A 20,485-nucleotide genomic window follows, 5' to 3' on the forward strand; every position below is an offset into this window, starting at 1 on the left:
ATTAAGCTTAACAAAGTGTCCTTGAGTTTACCAAAGCAACGAGTTAAGCGGAATCCCCAACTCGTTGTCGGGGGTACCCAAGACGGGACTTTGGCAAACTCGCGAACTCGTTAACGAGCGAGAGACACCCGTTGACCGCGGCGACCTCGATTTGCGAACCGAACGATGCGATGCATTTTTGCAACTCTGAGCACCGAGCTCTTAATCGAGTAAGTTCCGCACCCGAGAGTCAAACTATGAAAATGAGATCTCGTATCGCTGCGTTATAAAATTCACTAGCTTCTAGAACAAAACTATTCTCTCCTCGCGTTTAAGAGAGAAAAAATTCAAATTGCAAGGCGCAAATGGTCTGTCGCCTAAAAGCAAAAAAAAGAGAAAGCCTTGTTCGTTATTTCATTCGAAAACTTTGCTTAATAATTTCAGTTTAGAAACTGCATTGTATGTACACAGTAAAAAATTATGCGTCCCTATATTAAAATTTTCTTGTGCCACGTTTTGATTAGTACTTTAATGTAAAATTGATATACAACTTATATGTTATTATTTTTATAACGTTTTCATGTGTTACATTTATGTCAACTTCATAACTTAACACTTTGTATATGTCTCTTAGAAATGGAATATTATTTTGAGTATTTTTAACATAATCATTTTAAACAATCAACATGTCTCAAAGTCAGTTTAACATTCTAAAAAAAAAGTTAAAGTAAATCTTCAAATAATCTTGAACTTTAACGTACAAAATAATCAAATTTACTAAAATCAAATGTTTCTATTACAAATAATTTAAGTTAAAATAATTACTATTATATGTTAATGTCCTCAACATTTCTTTTTCTTACGAGTTATTATAACTATTTTTTCATGTAATTTTTAATTAATTTGTATGTTATTTTTACATTACACTTAAAGTCACAATAACAAAAATAAATGTAAAGTATTGTATCAATTATTTAACATTTTTAGTTTGCCAATAAGTAACATACGACGAATGAGTTATTTTAACTTAAAATTTAGAGTGAACTTTCTGGGACATGAGAAAAATGTTAAAATTATCATTTTATTTTTTACTGTGTATGTTAATCTATTATGTTATAATTTTGTCAAACTACAAATTATTAATGCTTTTATTTTGAACCATAACATCAAGTAGCATCATAGCATCAAATCATGAAGCTTCAAAAATGTACATGAGAAACCTAATTATCATTCTCTCTTTCTTTCTTTCTTCCAGAAACACTGAAAGACTAACGGTTCCGAGATCATCATGAAATATCCCAAGAAGAACAACGAAGTTCGCGAATCGCGATGAACTACTACCTGGGAACTTTTTAACGAGCTCAGGATTTCGCACTTTTGCGCGTTGTGGCTTCAACCTTAAAAATCGTCAAGCTCAACGCTATAAGGGATGCCGAACTCTCGTCAACGAGATTATCGTTAAACCGTAACTTCGGCGAGGTAGTCTCGAGGAATTGTTTCGCCCGAAACTCGCTTCTTGTTGGTGAGAGTAAGTCCTGTGGGCTCGATCTCGGAACAAGGTTATCGTTAACCCCAGTAGTTAACCGACGAGCTAAACCGATTGCGGTCGAAAGCTTCTTTTCCATCGCCGCCAGTTTAATACAGTATCGATACTTGTATTCATTCTCGATATCGTTATTACTTCATGCTTTCTTTCAAGTAACCAATGTAACATGTCGTTCGTAAAACATGTAAGCATGCATACTTATTAGTGTATCTGAGAAGAAAAAGGTAATAACAGTTACATTGTTGTAACCAATATAACAAATTTTATAAAAAGATTAATCATTTGTGAATTTGTCATTTTTTATATATATTTAATCTTAAAAATTATCCGTGATTTCTGATTCTCAGACTTACATCCTTTTTGTCTCAAGTGTAAATTGATTGTAATAATTAATAAAAATGTATAAAAATTTATTATATTATACTTTGATATGCTTTGCGAGAATAACTTTCTTGCATATTGCGCGAATTTCCCGTTCAGTAGCGTACTCGAGAGGAAAGTCATCGTGTAAAGCGTACGTGCAGACATGAAACTGGAATGCGAATCGACCCGCTCGCCGTTACTGACCTACACACGCGATGTTGTACAAACAGAAAGCACGTAATGCCTGTAGCAGAGCAAACACTTCCCCAAGAATGTACAAAATTCGCCAAATTCACTAACGCAAAGTTCGTATCTGCAAGGTAACAGAAAAAGTAAGAGCATAGAAGTGCTACGAGATCTTAGATTTCGTTTAACTGCGATATCTATCTATAGCTATCTGAACAATGTACAATTGCGTGGGATCCTTACGTTATCGATTCCCGATTCTGTTTTCACTTCAATTTAGAATTATGCGCATACTGGAATAATTAAATTTTTATATTTATGCGGTTTTTCATCCGATAAGCATGAAATATAGACGGAAAATAGAACGGTATTTCTGAAAGTGCGAATTTTAATGTCACATCAACATACTTTTAGCGCGATAGAAGAGTCAAGCATAAAATTAATTTCGAGAAAAAAGATTGCATAAGACTGCATAAGATTCTCCACTGACACTTGTGAACAGTCACGCGCAATGATAAATTTTTTCCAAAGAGAGTTGATGGTTTTCTCATGCATAAAGAAGATTTTCTTCTCACGGCAAGATATATATATTCGGCAAGAAAGCACTGCGCGTCACATATGTGCCGTTACACGAGACACGCGCGTGGTTGCATCTGCACGTTTCGCACGTGCATCTGCGTCGAGAAATCTTTTACTGCGCAAAGCTCACGTGGTCAGAGTTTTATGTCGAGGTGGAAAAGAAGAGAGTGAACGCGAGGGCGAAAGTGAGAGAAAGAGAGGGGGAGAGATATGGGACAACCCCAATTTCCATATTATAATTAATTTCTCACTTAGCCGGTGGGCTGCATTAATTATATGTTCCCGGCCGACGCTCAGGTTATTCATACATATCTAATTAGTTTGGCCCCGTGCGGAGAACTTATAAAGTGCGCCGAGTTTTTCCCGTATAAACTACCAACGACCAGTCGACATGCGACATCCCATAATTCGGTCGGTGTTGCCTTCTCATTCTGGCTAATTATTTTATGAGCTTTATTAAAGAACTTTAATGTTTTCAACTCGAAAGAGCTCAGTTAAACATTCATGCGAATATGTGAAACAGAGAAACGCCTTTGAAACGGTATTTAATATTTTCAAAAAATACCAAACGGACACTCAAAATAACAAGCAGACCGTGTTCCTTTTTCCGTTCGGGCAAAATACGCTCGAAGACATAAAATGGCGGATGCGGGTCAAAGTGGATAACCAAACAGGATATAAAGACTCGGCTGATAACGTCGATAAAAATAAAAAAAAATCCGTAAAAATTCATAGGACTCAAAGCAAATTGATAGCTGCGTATTCTGGAGAACGCGCAGCATAAAGCGAGAGACGTAAAGTTATTCCACCCTCCGCCTCCCTCCCTTTATCCTCCCAAAGGAGGACGTCACTCGTATGTCGACGGGATCATCAAACTTCTCGATAAAACTCCGCGAGAGTAAAGCATAGAAATTTTCAAGGGACCGGGTCTCTCTCGCTGCACGATCTTCACAACTTTCGCCATCGAATCTCTCGCTGCGGACCGACCGGTAATTGCGATCTCAATATGTTTCGAGGAACTTGATCGTCAAAGTTGGCGCGCGCGAATCTACCCTTTCTTCCTTTCCGCTTCTTCCTCATCGGCTTTCAACGTTAATCTTGATACCCACCCCGGTAAACGGTAGGCGAATAAATTCAGGAAAAAGTTCCGCGGCAATTTGCGCGAGTAGTTTGCGCGAAAGGCCGATTTGCACAACACGAGTGGCGAAAGAAAGGAGCACGTACGATCCTCGTATGATCCCACGGTTATTTCAACAAATTGTTTCCCTGGCACATTCTCCATAACCCACTCTACATATGTGTATATCTATTTATGCCGGAGGGGAGACATGCATTACATTCGTTTACTGTATCGAACGAAGTGGAAGTGTGCTTTCGCTTCCCCAACAGACCGGGAATGTTTGTATTTATCCGCGATTGCTTCAATTCATGAAATCCATCCGCTATAATATTAAACTATCCGTGTTTTTTCAACGAGCGCAGTTGAGCTAAGCCAGAGTTGTAACTAGATACTAGTTGGCAGACTTGTATTTGTCAATATCCACCCGACCATTACTCAGTCAGACCAAGTAGTTCGAAACTCGGCCAAACTGTGCTAAGTATGTTTATTCTAAATAATTGGTTTGCGCGACACCAAGCGCGTTGACACAAGTCAAACAATAAATTACTTGGTTATCACATAGCGAGCTAATTTTACACTTACTCATTACGAGCTTATGAGTTGAACGATAATTCTGTAGAATATTCATTGTACTCACTTGGATGGTCAGGTTCGTCGCTATTCGCATCTTCGTCGAAGGAAGTAGTCCCTTTCGACTGTGCACTGGCGAGCGTCGATATCTTGATGCACGTCACCACTATCAATATCCGCAACATACTGACGAACGTCTTTTTAGCGATTTCACCCTCGAACCATTCTAATCTGGTTCGCGTCTCGTTCGAGTCTCAGGCGATATCCTGTCAACAAACAATTTTTGTTAATAAAAGAAAAGAAAAAATATACATTTACTTTAAAAATATTTTCCTTTCGTATCTTCGTGTATAATGCATATAATTCATTTATATAAAAGTTTTAAATCTTCTCTTGTAAAGTCACAAAAAGCAACTGGATTTTATGTTAAACATTTTCTCACATTATCTTTTATTTTTTAGAATAAAAAAGATACGACTTATATTGTGCTGTTCCTTTACAGTTTAAGAAAAACAGATTTTATGGCGTTGAAAGCTGCATGAAACTGCGGATGGATCATGTTTTACTCGGATCGTTTTCAGTGAAATTTTGCGATATCGGTGACACGTGTAACTGGCATTTAGCAGCAATAGCCACGTTTGATACGCGTCACGCGTGACACGTTTATTGTTAATTTCGCTGCCGCATTCGATGCGTGCATACTATGATATCGGATGAACAGCGATCGACTTATCAGGATGAACTGATACAAGTCAATCGATCACTCCAAATAACGACACATATTAAAAACAGTGTCTGTTTCACAGAAATTTGCGTAACTAATGGAAAGTTCTAACCAGTTGCTCAAGATTGCTATAAATGGTGCTTGCAATTGACAATTTATTATCTATTTAATCTCCTTTCCTTTTTCAATTGATGAGAATTGATTTCGAATTAACAAATTTACCTTACAATTATATTGTCCATGTATCGCGATTTGAAAAAAAGCAAGTTTATATAGAGATCCGGGACGGGTTAAGATAGATATACTATTGCATGGTATGGAAGTTTTACGTCAACAAAATATTTGTTCACAAATTTAATTTTTTTGTCCGATGCGCACGTTTTTAACGAGTTTGAAGGTATGATATAACTTTAAAAAATCGAAAAAGTTAGTTTACTCGCAACAAAAAAATACTCACGTGCTCGAGTTAAACTATCCCCCAACATTTGTGTATCAGACTTTTTCGGAATTTTTGGAAATTGCCAAACTTCCCCTCGTTGCTCTCCAAGAATCGTTTCGACGAGAAGAAGCATTCCGCACGATTTATTCTTTATTCGATATCGCGATCGTCAAAAAGACACATCGTTGCAAAAGGGCGGAACAATAGTAGGATCTCCATGGGATTCGCGAAAAAAGACAAGGCTGACAAACGTGTACGCGATCGATCGCGAAATATCGACCGATTATAACGGAGAATTGTCCGCATCTTACGATGCATTTTTCTTGATGATAGATTCTCCATGCATCGCTGAGCAGAAAATCACGAATACGAAAGTAATGATGGTGCGCGGAAAGAAAAATGTTTCGGGTCTTTCGATGCTCTATACGTCCGTGAAACTCGTGGGAAATCTACGAAACGTGACAGGTGAATAGTATCCTTTGTACGGCGACAATGCGAGCTTATTCGCGTGAGTCTTGCGGACCGGTTTATCGAGGCAACGTTTCGATATTCCGATGATTACGTCATCATTATTCCACAGCTATCACTATTCATGAATAATTTTGTGCGTTGAGATAGGTCAAACATTACCATAATCGAAACTTATGCGATTGTCATGTATGGGAAAATTTTATTTCACGAAATAAAAATTTGCCGCGCGTAAATTTGTAAGGTAATAAATTCAGGATACAGTTAATTGATTTACATAGACAGACGTAAAATAATAAATCAAACGTTGCCATTTTCATCTGGTGTAAACGCTTCCTCGTATTAAAAGATTAATACATTTCATAAAATAACAATCAGTTAAATAAATTTCCAAAGTGACAAATGCACAATATATTTGTATGCTAGACGTACAATGAGAGAAATCAAATATATTTTCACTTGTATATGTATAGTATGTGTAGCAAATATTACTCGACAGATGAAGAAGATTTATTTCAAAAAATAAAAATTTATGAAATTGTCGCAGGAAGAAATTCACGACATGTTTATTGAATTTTAGAAAGAGATATAATATAACGATTTATGAGGGGAATATAAATGGCAATATAAATACGGAAAAAAATCTAATCGCGCAATAAAAATTCAAGCGAGCATGCATGAAAAAAACAAAACGCACAAAATAATGCCATAATAAATATGAATACTAGCAATATAATATATGTATATAATATGAATAATATATTTTTTTAAAACTATCTCTATAATATTTGAATCTTAGACGCAAAATAGGCGCTCGTTTACATTCGCACAATCATGTATTTGGTTTTTGAAAAATCATACGATTTTTATTTTGAAATTATCCAATACCGTAATTATATAATTTTTATTGTAGCTCAATTAAGTATCTTTTTCGTCGATGACATTAAATATTTTATAATGTATTACGACTTGCTAAAATAAAAAAAAGATAAACACCGAACAGAACTCGAAAGAGATGTAAACGATAATATTATTGCTAAAAAAATCGCGAGTCGCATAGTCCAACGTGAGTAAACAAAGTCGCAAAAAAATCAGTGCCAGCACACACGTATCATCTACGTGATATGTAACAATTGCAATGTAACGAAATATGCACGAAGACTTTGTTATCCTAAATCCTTTTATATTCTCCTATATGAATTATATAAGCTATGGGATATACAGAATGTTACAAGCCCCACCTTTAATTTTAAAGATACATTTTTGTTGAGCTACATTTGATAATTTCATTATCTTTATTAATAATATAATAACAAAAATTAATAAAACGATATTTGAATGTAGATATAACTTAGCTTGCAAATCTCGAAGCTATTGCTTTACAAATTCGCGAAAACAAAATCGCAAGCAATGTTATTAATGAAACGATTTAAAGGAGCTTCCGCGAGAAAATCGAATAATTGAAAATTGACCGGACAGAGATGAAGAGGCGAGAAAAAATTAAAAAAAAATAAAAAAACGAGATTGAATTTTATACGGTCGGTTTCGTCGAAGGGCCGCCGGTCGCCAGATTTAATCGAGAATTCTTTCCCGTCGACGACTCGCTATCCTCGATCCTTATCCGCTCTTTCTCACTTTTTGCTTCCTCGTTCAAAGAGTGGATCGCGCTTCTAGCGCTTCCGGTCATTCCTGGTGAACTGTAAAGCGACCAGCGCACTGCAGCCCTCGAGGGCGGTACGCGAGATCGATGTTTTAGCGAGCTACGTCACTTCTTTCCGGCGAATTTTGTGAACGCGATGACTTTGCGAGAAGAATACGAGAAGGATAATATGGGAAATTATGTAGTAAGCAATGCTATAGATAACGATGTTCATGATTGACAAGAAATGACAATGCTTTCGGTTATTTATAAGATTTTAACGTAATGACATTAATGACAGCCGAAATAATTGTCGCGGATCGTATGCAACGATTGTATATGAAATATATTTCCAATTTCTAAAGAGGATATTTTTGATTATCGACGAAGCGCAGTGGAATAAAACTTATTATTCCAAAAACACATTATATGTTCGATAATCATATCCAATAAAATGCATAGCTTTTCCAATATTACCAGCGACACTATTATTTCTATCGATAATTACGTTGGTTATCGAAACACCACGTTGGCTTTTGCATTATTTGCTCGATTAACTTTCGCATCTATAACTCGCGAAATTTCGATGTGATATTTTTAATATGAAAGTTTATCTCGCTTTTCGAGATAAAGCGAGCCTCGGGTAATAATTGAAATTCCTTTCATCTCAAACCGACTCTCGATGCTTTATCTCTCGTATTTTTACGCCTCAAGCAAAATGAACTCTGCTTCCGGTCGAGGAGGCGGAAAATGCGACAACGAGCATTGCCGTCCAAAGTAAATGTATGAATCGATGACTCGAAGGGCGTGTTTGCTTCGTTCCGATGGTTTCTACAATTGCGCAACGAACGACTGGTAAAAGGTATCGATGTTACGTAGACTCTTGAAAACAATTCGTTTCATGACCACTTTTCTCTGTAATATTATTTCTCAGAATGATTTCTCAGAAAAAAACTTGATATTACAATAATAATCAAAATAATATTATTGCATTAATAACTATAACATAATTTTATAATTTGTAATTTTTTTATAACATTTTTCAAATATACTTTTATTTAATTAAATGTATAAAAAAACTCTTTTTTAAGACCATAAGAGCATTTCTCTTATTTCTGAAAGCTTTCATCAAGTTTTTATTTACAAGCATTTCTAATAAATTTTATTTTATTTGTAGTTGCTTGTTATATCAATCGTAATACTGGTTTTATTCACATGGTATCTTAATTTACTAAAAATGTTTTATTAAAAATGTTATTTCTAACATATATATTTAAGTATATCTTGTGATATTTCATGCATAGTGAAAACACACAACGTGTCATAGACTTGCGAACACGATATTTAAAACACAATCAAAATATGAAATTTTTACTTAACAGCTTTTATAAAATAGTTTTTTATATTATCGTAAACTTAATTAATAATAAAATTATATATTATCAACATCTTAATATTCGAATATTATCAAATTGTACACGATTTTTATTCATTATTATTTATTCATCATTAGATCTTTATCTCCTTATATTTATCTTTTATATTTTCCTTTTGATGTGAAATAACGTACGTATATCGAGATCATTGGCATCATTGAAAAAAAATGACAAAAGATAAAGGCAAGCCTTATAGAGATCCATCTTTGCCACGCGTCGCTCGAATTATATCGCAAGGTTATTATTATATAACATTAGAAATTGAGCGCGTGCAGGAAATAAGATAAATCGTGATTTACACGCATAATAGCACATACGCACAGCTGATTCACTCACGTTTATGGGCGAAGGCGGGCGGTCACGCAATGTGATTACACGAGTTACACAAGTTGCACGACTCAACAATGGATAATTGATAATCTCAGTCAGTCTAGGGACACAGGCGCCCGCACACACAAGAATCGCGTGACGCAACTGAACAGCATGACATTATAAATGGACTTGGACTGTCGCACGCTTGTCAGCGAAAGCAACACGCCGCGAGTGAATTTTATCTTCTTTTTATGAATGTTAGAATATTGGAAAATGAATTATACATATGAATACAGACACATACACATTCAGATGTATATACGAAAAGATATATGTAATATATCCATTATTATATCTTTTTTTTTCTTCAATAATTTAATACAATCTTTTAATATGTTTCTAAGTATGAGATATTAATAATTAAAAATATATGTAAGAATATTTTAAATTATGTAATTTAAAGTATATGGTTTAGTAATAGGATCACAGAAATAGGAAAAATGAGCAATATGCAAAACTTTTCTCCTTACAGAGAATTTAATTAAATAAAAATAAATGTGTGCGTGTGTGTGTGATATAAAAACTTATTACAGATATTAAAGAATTTATTATATGAGAATAATTGTACCTGTTCTCTCTCTCTTATTATATGAGAATAATTTTACTTCTTTTTTCAAAAACCATATCCTTGGCATTTCCGCACCATTTTTTAATCAACGATCTTTTATTATAAAATATATAGTTGGATAAGAAAATTTTTGAATATTTTATTTTTTTAAATACACATAATGTAAATATAATACAAAATGATTAATTATTCAATAATATTTTATTAATGATAAGATTCTCTTTTGTTAATATTTTGTTATTTTCTTCTTATCATTTCAAATCATTTTTCTTTTTATAATTCACTTAATTCAATTATTAAACAGATACTCAGAAAAAAACGTGAAAGAACATAAACTTTAAATTTGCCAAAACAAATTTATTTCAGCTGTTTTATCACTCTTTAAAATTGATTAAAAAACATATATATACATGTAAAGTATTAAAAATGTCGAGAGTTTTACGATTAACAAGATATTATTGGATTGTTTAATCGTCCATATCTTGATAAAATATACATACATAGAAATTTAACAAACAGTAACATTCTAAGGATTAAAAATAATAATATTATCTCTTTCAAAGAGTAAAAATATGAGATATTCATGCAAAAATGAAAAATTTATTAAAAATCATAAATTAATATTATTTCTTCTCTTTACAAGCTACATACAATTGTCTCCTTTGTCTCATATTAAAAAGCATTCATTGAACTCTTTTATATCTAATGACATCAATAAAATAAGCTTTTAACAAAATACAAGATATTAATAAATTGGGATGGGATTTTTCGTTGAAACGAAATCTCGTAATGTTCCAGTTAGACAAGAAAACGACGATTATTTGAGTTTTAGCGATCGGATATTGGCGTGAATCGAAACAAGCACGCAAACCTCTTCCTTCGACATCACGTACGCGTGTATTATATATAAACGTTCTTTGTTCTTACCGACCGGCCATTCTCTCTCTTCGTCTCTATCGAAACGCACACTCGAAGCGAATGTCGGAAAGTAGTTACAGCCCGTGTTGGTACGGCCGGCTACGGAAAGAAGAGTTGTCCCATCGACGTGTTCCACATCGTGCCGAACCATCATGCTACAACCACTACGTGACAAGGGATTCGTTCGGAGAAAAAGGGTGCACGTCGCAAGACAATGACCGTTTTACCGAAAATCGTGATTCTTGTGATAAGACGATATTTTTGCAGCACCTAAGACTGTCGAAGAAAACCGAACAAATTCTTTTTACTTAGAGAAAAAACTCTTAGAGAACTCTAAAACTCTCGTTAGAGAACTTGTTAGAAAAGAAACTCGGGATAATATATTATTTCAGTTCTCTATATAATCTTTCTCTTTCTTTCTTCCTTAAGAATTTTATCAAGTTATCTATCATCATTATACACATTATATTATATTAATTTATATAATTAATATTGGAATAAAGAGAGAGAAACAAAAAAAATTTAGAATATCTCTAATATTATTTTATAACATTAAATTAATATTCGTCTTTTCATCTCTCTCTAAATTATATTAGCTTTAAAATAGATTTAGAAAAATGCGAAGTAGCCTTGATAGCTTCAACAATAAGATATAAAACAGAATAGCGTCATCACAATTATTTCCCATCTGCGAATAAAATGATATTGTCTCGACTTATCGTTAAATTCCCATCGAGGAAGATACTATTATTTTCTCACATGTAAAACCTATAAAATCCTATGTGCCACTCACAGAAGCTCGAGTTAACTCGAAAGGGGATCGAAAGTTCCCGGCTAATATCATGACGTCGAATTAGCGCGAAGAATAATGGGGCCTGGAGTGAACTGGGAGAATGACTACCTTAGGAAGTTCCGATAGACGAGATATCGAGGAGCCCCGGAGTCGCTTCTGGGCTTTTCACGGAGCTCTTAAACAGCCATTAACCGAGCTCGGGCTCGAAAGAGCGACTGTGACCGGTGGAGAATTTTGCGAGACTAGCCTGACAGACATCAAAGATGAATGCTGGCAGGAAGCAGACGGAATCGACGGACAATATTGGATAGCAAATTAATATATTTAAGGCAACGATGATTTCTACAGGACAGAATAAGAGCAATCCTCATCCTTTCCATTTCGGGGTGAATTGATTTTATTTTATTTATTAATTATTTGATTCTCTTAATTTTCTACAGCTAGAAACGACACGTGCCAGTTTGACGAAGCAATAAAAAGCAAACAGTTTAATGCTGTTTATAGATGTAAATCTAGAGATTAAACATTTATAACATTAAAACTATCACGAGAGAAATAACGCAAGTAATATGAAGGAAATATAATTTATTATCACGTGTTAATATTGCCACGTTACACGTTAATAGCATTAATATTACTCTTATCCATTTTAATTTATCTATAAATTATTCTCTCTCTAATGCGTGCATCATATTTAGATTATAAATACTCATTTATCATATTTAAATTTGATTAACGAAAAATATATATTAGAAAAATACATAAACACAATATTCATTCGTACATTTTTCTGTGTTTGAAGCTATCTAGGAGCATAGCGGAAACTTTTGCAGACAGAAGACATTGCAACAACAAGCACGATGTCTTCGACGTCTTGAAGTAGCGCGGGAATAGAGATCTAACAAGTTTTCGCGAAACACGAATAGACGACAGGCGAGCCCGTTCACGAAACTGAAGCAACGAATTTGTCGAAAGCTCGCTCGCAAACGAAACACGCTCTTGGAATTTTAGGTCAATCGCTCGCGCAACTTCTTCCTCGAATAAACGTGCCAACTCCTCTTACGAAGAGTACGTTGTTTCCCGTTTGCCTCCCAAATGTGTCTCCGCGAGGGATTCTAGTTTATGGCGCACGGACCGCTTAATTTGCCTTAAGTGCGCGGCTCGCCGATGAAAGCGCACCCTCTCCCTCCCCTCTCTCTCTATTTTTTATTTATTTTTTTTTCGTTGCATCGCATTGCGCATTGTACCACGAAAGTTTTGAATAGACAGTTAGCTTGTACTTTTGCCGGTAATGTTTTACAAGTTTACGAGCAGAAAGGGCTCTCTTTATCTCTCTCTCTCTCTCTCTCTCTTTCTCTTTGAACATTGCTCGTCCGACAATGAGAAGTTGCATCTCAACATTTCGCTGTTGTCTCTGTCCTTCAAACATCGCGAATAAAAAGAATTAAATGGAAGAAAAGCTAAGACTTTACAATACCATCTGCTGAGAATGGTCAATGTTCATTGTTGTCACATCGGCAATGCTAATGATGTGAATTAATTAACTGAAGAAAACATTGATTTCACTTTCATGAATTACAGTAATTGTGATTCAAAAGAAAATTACCTTTAAATATATAAAAGGAAGAATCAAATATAAATATCGTATTGACGATTAAAAAACCGATTATTGATATAAAATCAAAATTATTTATATTTTTATCCATGATCTCCTATGATTACGCATAACCATCGAGATTAAAGTTGAACAAATGAGATTAAAGTTGAACAAATTCTACATGTCACTATACATGCAGGTGGTAGATAAAATGTGAACATCTGAAAAATACACTATATTTATTTATTGATAAAATGTTGGATCACCATTTGCTTTTAATACAACTTCAATTCTTCTTGGAATAGGACCATACAATTTATGAATAATCTCCAGTGGAATATTGTTCCATTCTTTCATCAAAATATCTGTCAATTGCTTTAGAGATGTTGGAGAAGAGAATATGCTTTTCCAGAACTTGCTTTCTTTTCCAGAACTGCACATAGTGATTCAATGATATTTAAATCGAATAATTGTGCTGGTCAGAGAAGAAATTAAAGTTCATTTTGATGCAGTTTAAATTAAGATTGAACTATGTGGGTGTGTTACCATCTTAAAAAATGGCACTTTTTGATAGAAAAATGGGACAATATTCAACTAGAGATTATTTAAAAATTGTATAATTCTATTCCAAGGAGCTATATTAAAGGTAAATGATAGTCCAATATTTTATTAATAAACAAATATAGTATTTATTTTTCAGGTGTGCAAATTATTTTGTCAACTCCTTGTAATAACAACAAAAATTCACAATATGTAAAAAACAGGGAAAAAAGAACCCTAGAAATTGCTTGACGTTATAAGTTAATTTATAATTTACGAAAAATTTTGACAAATAAAAAATATCAGTAAATTTCAGAAATGAAATTGAATTTTCAATCTAGAGTATCTATATTGGATATACAACGTCAATCGAAAACGATCAATCAAAAAATTAACAAGTCGAAAAACTATTCATTTTATTTGAGTGCAATTCTTTCGCAATTGTAAACGATATATTGTTTTATTTGCATACATTTATCGAAAACCAGCCATCGCGTTTTGCAGCAATCACTCAAAGGCGGGAGGAGATGAATAACAATCGAAATGTTGCGTATTCACCTTTTCGGTTGTTAATATTTTATCGGATTCGAAACGGAAAATGCTTTTGCGGCACGCCATTGACGTATTCTCTGTCAATATAATTTCGACGAAGGCTTATTGGCATTGGCAGTATGTTATGTATTTGATTTTCTGTGGTAGCTATTATTTAACTTTCGTAATATTACACAATCGGGACAATGTTCAATATATTTACGAGTAAAGTTCAGCGTTTTTTTTTCCGGGCCACATTTATTTTTCCGTAAACTTTTCATACGTCAGAACTTTATTCAATGACGAAAAAACCTGCTGTGTGTGTGTGTGTGTGTGTGTGTGTGTAGATATTACGTTGAATTGTGTTGAATTATTTTTGAAATTTTTGCAAATTGGAGAACAAACAAAGAATATGCCAATAAAAATCAACAACTTGTCAGAGATTGTAATGATATCTAAATGTTACTGTTGAATGAGTCATTTCATATTTTGGGAAGTATGTCAATACGATCGATTAAATCTTGTATCGAATATCAACAGGATGTGTAGGTTTACCATCGTGTCACTTACTAATAACTTAAGCAACGTGCTGGCAATCGCCCCTTGGCTAAACCACTAACCTAAACCGCTATGAACTCTTGCATGGATACAATGATAATATGACAAACATGTGAGACCATTGTTTAGTAATAATTATTTGGAGAATTCAGGAAAAGATCTATCAAAGTTTTATCAATTCTTAATTTAGCAGAATAGAGCGAAATATAGAGTAGGAATATGCGAAACAAGTTAATGCTAAAAAGATTTAAATAAAAAAAATATAATAGCACATTATATTTAAATTTTGCTTAGTTACAAAGGCCAACGTTATTATTTTTGTTTTCAAAATTAGATGAACAGTTCTTTTCTGAAGTATACAAGTTATTCAATTTTAAAATGTATGAAATATACATTTTTAACGGCTTATAAGGCAAGCAATTTAATTAACGGATATAATTATATATTATGAAGCATATCTCTTCGAGAATGATCCATTTTGCATTAAAAAACTAAAATGACTCGAGAAAAAAATACAAGGCGGGGGAAAATCACATATATATATATAAAAACAAAATTATAAATTTAACACAAAAGCACGATTAAACTTGCAAGAGCCACACCTCCGAATAATCTCCAGTTTTTCGAAGAGTTTGACACACACACACTCGGCACTTGAAGCGATTATTACGAGATTCGCATCACAAAGATAAGCGGATATTAGGATCGTTACCTGAGCCGTCAATCCCTTAACACTCGATCAAAACGCACTGCCAGTTGCAGCTTGCACACGCGTTATTACACGCATCACGGCATCGCCGCGACAGATCGTCCCGGCGCCAACGTCACCCCCGTAGTCGTCGTCTTGGAATCACGTCGCAAACACGTGGTGTCACGAGCTGTCATCGGCGGTCGCAACGATCCGCGATCCTCCCGCCAACACTATTCACTCGATCCTGTGAATCATCTCCTCGTCGCATCGCCCTCGAGCGTCTGCCGCATCGTCACGCACTACTACTCTTGTTAATTGGAAGCCGATAATCACGCACGATCGTACTCCTTATCGTTGGTTTTCTGTCATCGATCGGGAGCACCGCGTATATCACTTGGCGAACAAACACTGTACCAGGAGGAAGAATCAAGGAACCAAGATCAAGATCGTCACTCGAAGTGACGACGAAACGGAAACTCGCGCGATCGTTTCGCACTCGGACGGGATTTTTAATACGTGTTACGTTTTTTTTTTTTTTGATCGGCTACTCGAGAAAATTCGCGACAGAGATCCGCGGATTCGATCCTCCCGCGCGATGAGCGATGCGCGCGCGTCGAGCTCCGCGATGTCACTGGATGCTGCCAGCGAACTTTCGCGCACGGACAAGCGTCCGCCGACCTATCCCCCTCCCCCTCGCCGCTATTTCTCTTCCGCCCGGTCGGGGCGCTATCCACCCCACGTCCAAACTCACTCCCCTTGCGCCGACACCCGTGCTTCGCGCAAGCTCGATAATCTTCGTGCAAGCTCGTGAGTCTCAATCGAGATACGGGGGTGAGCGCGTTACAGGGGTAACAGGATGACCAGGAGGCAGTTTAGGAAAGAGGGAAACGCGCATTTTCGTCCGGCGTGCTCTCGGACAAGCCCGGAACAGCCATTTGAATAGTGAATGTCTAACATTTGTACATGTATATCTGAATTGATACGCTTATTTCCTGGCATTTATATAAAATTATCGTTGCATTTATATAAATATATCTACATACATTTAAAAAAAAAATTAAAAAAAAATTTAATATGAAAATTATAAAAATTATAATAATATTAAAAGTAATATAATATTATAAAAATTATAATATAATTATAAAAAGTATAAAAATTATAATAATAAGAAAATTTATATTATTACCTAATTATAAATATACTGTTTTAGTTTAATTGTATTATTACATAAATACTGAGTGCATTTATAGTTATTCACGTAATTAACATATGTTTCGAAAAATTATAAAGAAAATTATTTATATCTCTCTCTAATATAAAATATATATTACTTTAGATATAAATTATTTGTATTATTCGTATGATATATAAATAATTTGTATAATATATAAATTACAAAAGTTTTATTTATGTGTTTATTTTTTTCAATCCTTTTCTTTTCATTTTTATATATTAAAAATTTATAACTTTTATAAAAATTTTAAAATATTGAATCACTTTCTATCTGAATATCTAATCATTACATATGTTTCTTAGATCTCCACTATAATATAGCGAGTAATATTATTTAAATTTACTCCTAGTGCATTTTATACCAAGAATATACGGAAAAATATTTACACGAAATTATTTTCGACTTTATATTATTTATATTATTTATTATTTTCCACTTATTATATTATTAACATCTTCATAATTATTTATTATTGCTTCTTCTGTCATTATAAAAGCAAACACTTGTAAGTGTCAAGAGTTGACGAAGTAGTTCATAATTCCATCTCTGAGTTATATATCATAATTAATTAATTAAATCTATCAGATTCAGATTTGAAACAAATAGGATCGTTGATAGAATTGAATTATGGTGAATGAAAGAGATAAGAAACACGATGCGCGATAACTTCTTCGCCTCTGGCAATTAGTTGACAGTAATTAAGATCGTCTACTAGATTTAAAACTTACATTTAGCTAAAAAAATAATAAATATCTCACAATAAGTATGCTTCATTTTTCAGATAATTTCCTTTTCCAATAATTAATAATTTTAAATTATTTATTTTATTAATATTAAAATATAATAAATATTGTTAAAACAAAAATGACTTTATAATCTTCTCAAAGTATTATATCAAAGATTTGAAAGTCAAAAGTTAGTTTTAAATATTGTTTTAATTAAAAAAAATTGTTGATGATATAAAATAATTTGATGCATAATCTCAACGCTGTAAGTGCGTGAAACGATTCCATTTTATGTCCATATTAATAAAGTTAAAAAATAATAAGCATTTCAATGAAAATTTTACAGAATATAAGCGGATTTTCGTCAATAGGCCAAAACGATTGGCGTTTCGATAGACACGCGAATTCACCGTCGTTTCAAAACGGTTTATATATCTTTCAGCAACAGCGTGATGTATCCATCGTAATCGCGTAGGATTATCATAAACGAGCACATTAAGCATACAGAGAATACTAAAGCCCTCAAAATGGATTCCACCTTTGAAATGTTCGAATAAATACGACTGAATAATAATCGATAGCCAAAAGCACTAATCCAAATGCATTTGTCGTTGTGAATATCTTCATTGTTTCAATTTGTAGTCATAAAATTTAACAAACGCATTGGAAAAACACTACAATATGTATGCCCGAATAACCCGAATAACGGTTTTCACTTTTTCACTACAAATTTGTTTTTTTCCTACATTGAGAAAAAATTGTAAACATGACTAAATATTTTCTAATACTTATTATTATTTTTTTAATTGAAATATTTAAGTATTTCAATTAAATACGACATATTAAATCCAACATCTATTTAACTTAAATATTTATGCGAGGGGTAAACCGCTGATCAAAATTATGTACACTAATGCCTACTAATGCCCAATTCCTGGGCATTACTGCTAAATTTTTAAAATTTAATAATTTAAATTTTAATAAATTTAAAATTATTATTTGGAAAAAAAGACTTAATAATACTTTAATAACGTCCATAATACGCATTAATACTTCAATAAAACCTAATAATGCCCAAGTAATGCCCAAGCAATGCCTCAAATTTGTACACCGCAATGCCCTCAGCGGTTTACCCCTCGTATTTATGTTAATTAAAAAAATAATTAGTTGAAAATATTTAGTCAAGTTTACAAGTTTTTTTCTCTCAGTGTATGAAAAGTATAGTATATCTCGTTGGTGATGAAAAAATCAAAATTGGTCATTTGCCTATTAAAATTCTTTCTCTTTCTTTTTACAATAATTTTTTACAAACGAATAAACTAAAAATTTGTTTAGAAAACACAAATTTATCATTTTCTTGCTAGATATTCTGAAAATCTCGAGCGAAGCAAATGAAATATTTCATCCTGACCCACTTTCCAGATGGCGTGCATCGCAAGCGTGACGAAAAACTTTCTTATCTCTCTGACGAGCTAATTTGTGTTATAATCACTCTGGTTTCCGAATCGCTCGAAACGTGCAGCAAACTTCGGGCGGACGCTAACGAGCAAGTCCGTCACTCGTAATTAGCGTTTCCCAAAACTTAGTAGGAAACGCCGACTATATGTGCGATTACAAGAAGAAGCGATAGGCATGAAAGCCCGAAAGAGAACCTTGACTAGATGTAACGATGTATATAAAATAAGCTCGTTAAACACGCGCAACAGTAAAAGTACAGCAAAAACTAATTACCGTATCGATTGACCGATTATTAAATGCAACTCGTCGAAGGGAACAGTTGCAGTTTTCGCAGTTCTAATCGCGATCGCGCATACCACAGTTCGCCGAGAACGATAAAAAACATCTTTATACGCGCGAATCGAATGCACGCTCGCTGATGTTTTCTGCTATTTGCCATTAAGTCGAGACGATATATGTATCTCTCTCTTTCTCTTTCGCAAAAACCTAACTGCTATATTCGTAACAGAAAGCAAGTAATTTTGTTCTGATGCAACAGATCGTATTTATATGATTTTGGCTGCATGAGACGTGAATCGAAAAATATGATAATAATGTTTTTTTTCGTGGTGCAAATAAAATTACCACGTGTTGCAATCGTAGATTGCATCACACATGACGGCATATTATAATTAAATATTATAATTACAGTATAATATTACGATAAGTTTAATTGACAATTATCATGTGTACGAGTACAATTTTAATTATTTTACAGTGTTTCTTTGTTTGATAGAATGCATTTTCAAAATGCAATTAAAAATATTTTTCATGTTATTATTTTCACATGTGCTCTATAATATTAAAATAGATTTCCCCGAGTTAAACAAATTACCTAGCTGTCTATCTGTTTATCTCTCTAGCTGCCCTTTCAATAAAGCTCATACACAACATCACGCTGTCACATCCAAGCGCCATCGCTGCGGTCAATTCAGTAACCGGAAATGATTGCCAGTTCGATATATGCGAGTTTGATATCTCTGATCAAGACGACACCGAAAATGCAGTCGGGCACGCTCATGCCAGCTCGATGCACTCGAAATATGCGAACGCGGACGCAAATGCGAAAACATATCCACAATCTGGATGTTATCTAGAACGAATGTGATAGGAAATTATAAACATCACGTAAATAAAGAAAACGTGCGACGTTCACATTCTTGAACATCGAGGGAACATTAAAATATATTATATAAAATATATGTCACATTTACTAAAGACATTTTTTGTTTTAATTTTATGTAATATAATAATTCTATAGAAGAGATAATTATTTATAAACTTCAGGAATATTACAATGTTTGACAATATTTTTACACATTTAATGTTATGTTATTAGATTTGTTTTGTTGTACCTAAGTCGTATTAACACTGTATCAGTTTTATGTTTTTTATTATATTTTTACATATAT

At 33.7% G+C, this 20,485-nt stretch overlaps 1 protein-coding gene across 3 annotated transcripts in view; it reads right to left on the minus strand.

Moving 5' to 3' along the window:
• Positions 1 to 20,485, minus strand: part of LOC145967553 (synaptogenesis protein syg-1) — a 255,027-nt gene that overhangs the window by 196,084 nt on the left and 38,458 nt on the right. Inside the window, exons 1-2 of one of the 3 annotated variants that reach the window (XM_083092551.1) lie at positions 15,639 to 16,215; positions 4,411 to 4,609 (exon numbers count right to left, since the gene is read on the minus strand). In XM_083092551.1, the coding sequence (XP_082948677.1) occupies positions 4,411 to 4,528 (118 nt within the window). In that variant the 5' untranslated portion in view covers positions 4,529 to 4,609; positions 15,639 to 16,215. Of the gene's footprint in view, positions 1 to 4,410; positions 4,610 to 9,385; positions 9,516 to 15,638; positions 16,216 to 20,485 lie in introns of those variants that run through there. The other 2 variants (XM_083092552.1, XM_083092553.1) reach the window with 2 other exon arrangements.

Source organism: Camponotus vicinus, unplaced genomic scaffold (assembly GCF_025532165.1).
Source record: "Camponotus vicinus isolate PSW18456_S1 unplaced genomic scaffold, iyCamVici1.0 SCAF_2, whole genome shotgun sequence".
NCBI classification, from domain to species: Eukaryota; Metazoa; Arthropoda; class Insecta; order Hymenoptera; family Formicidae; genus Camponotus; species Camponotus vicinus.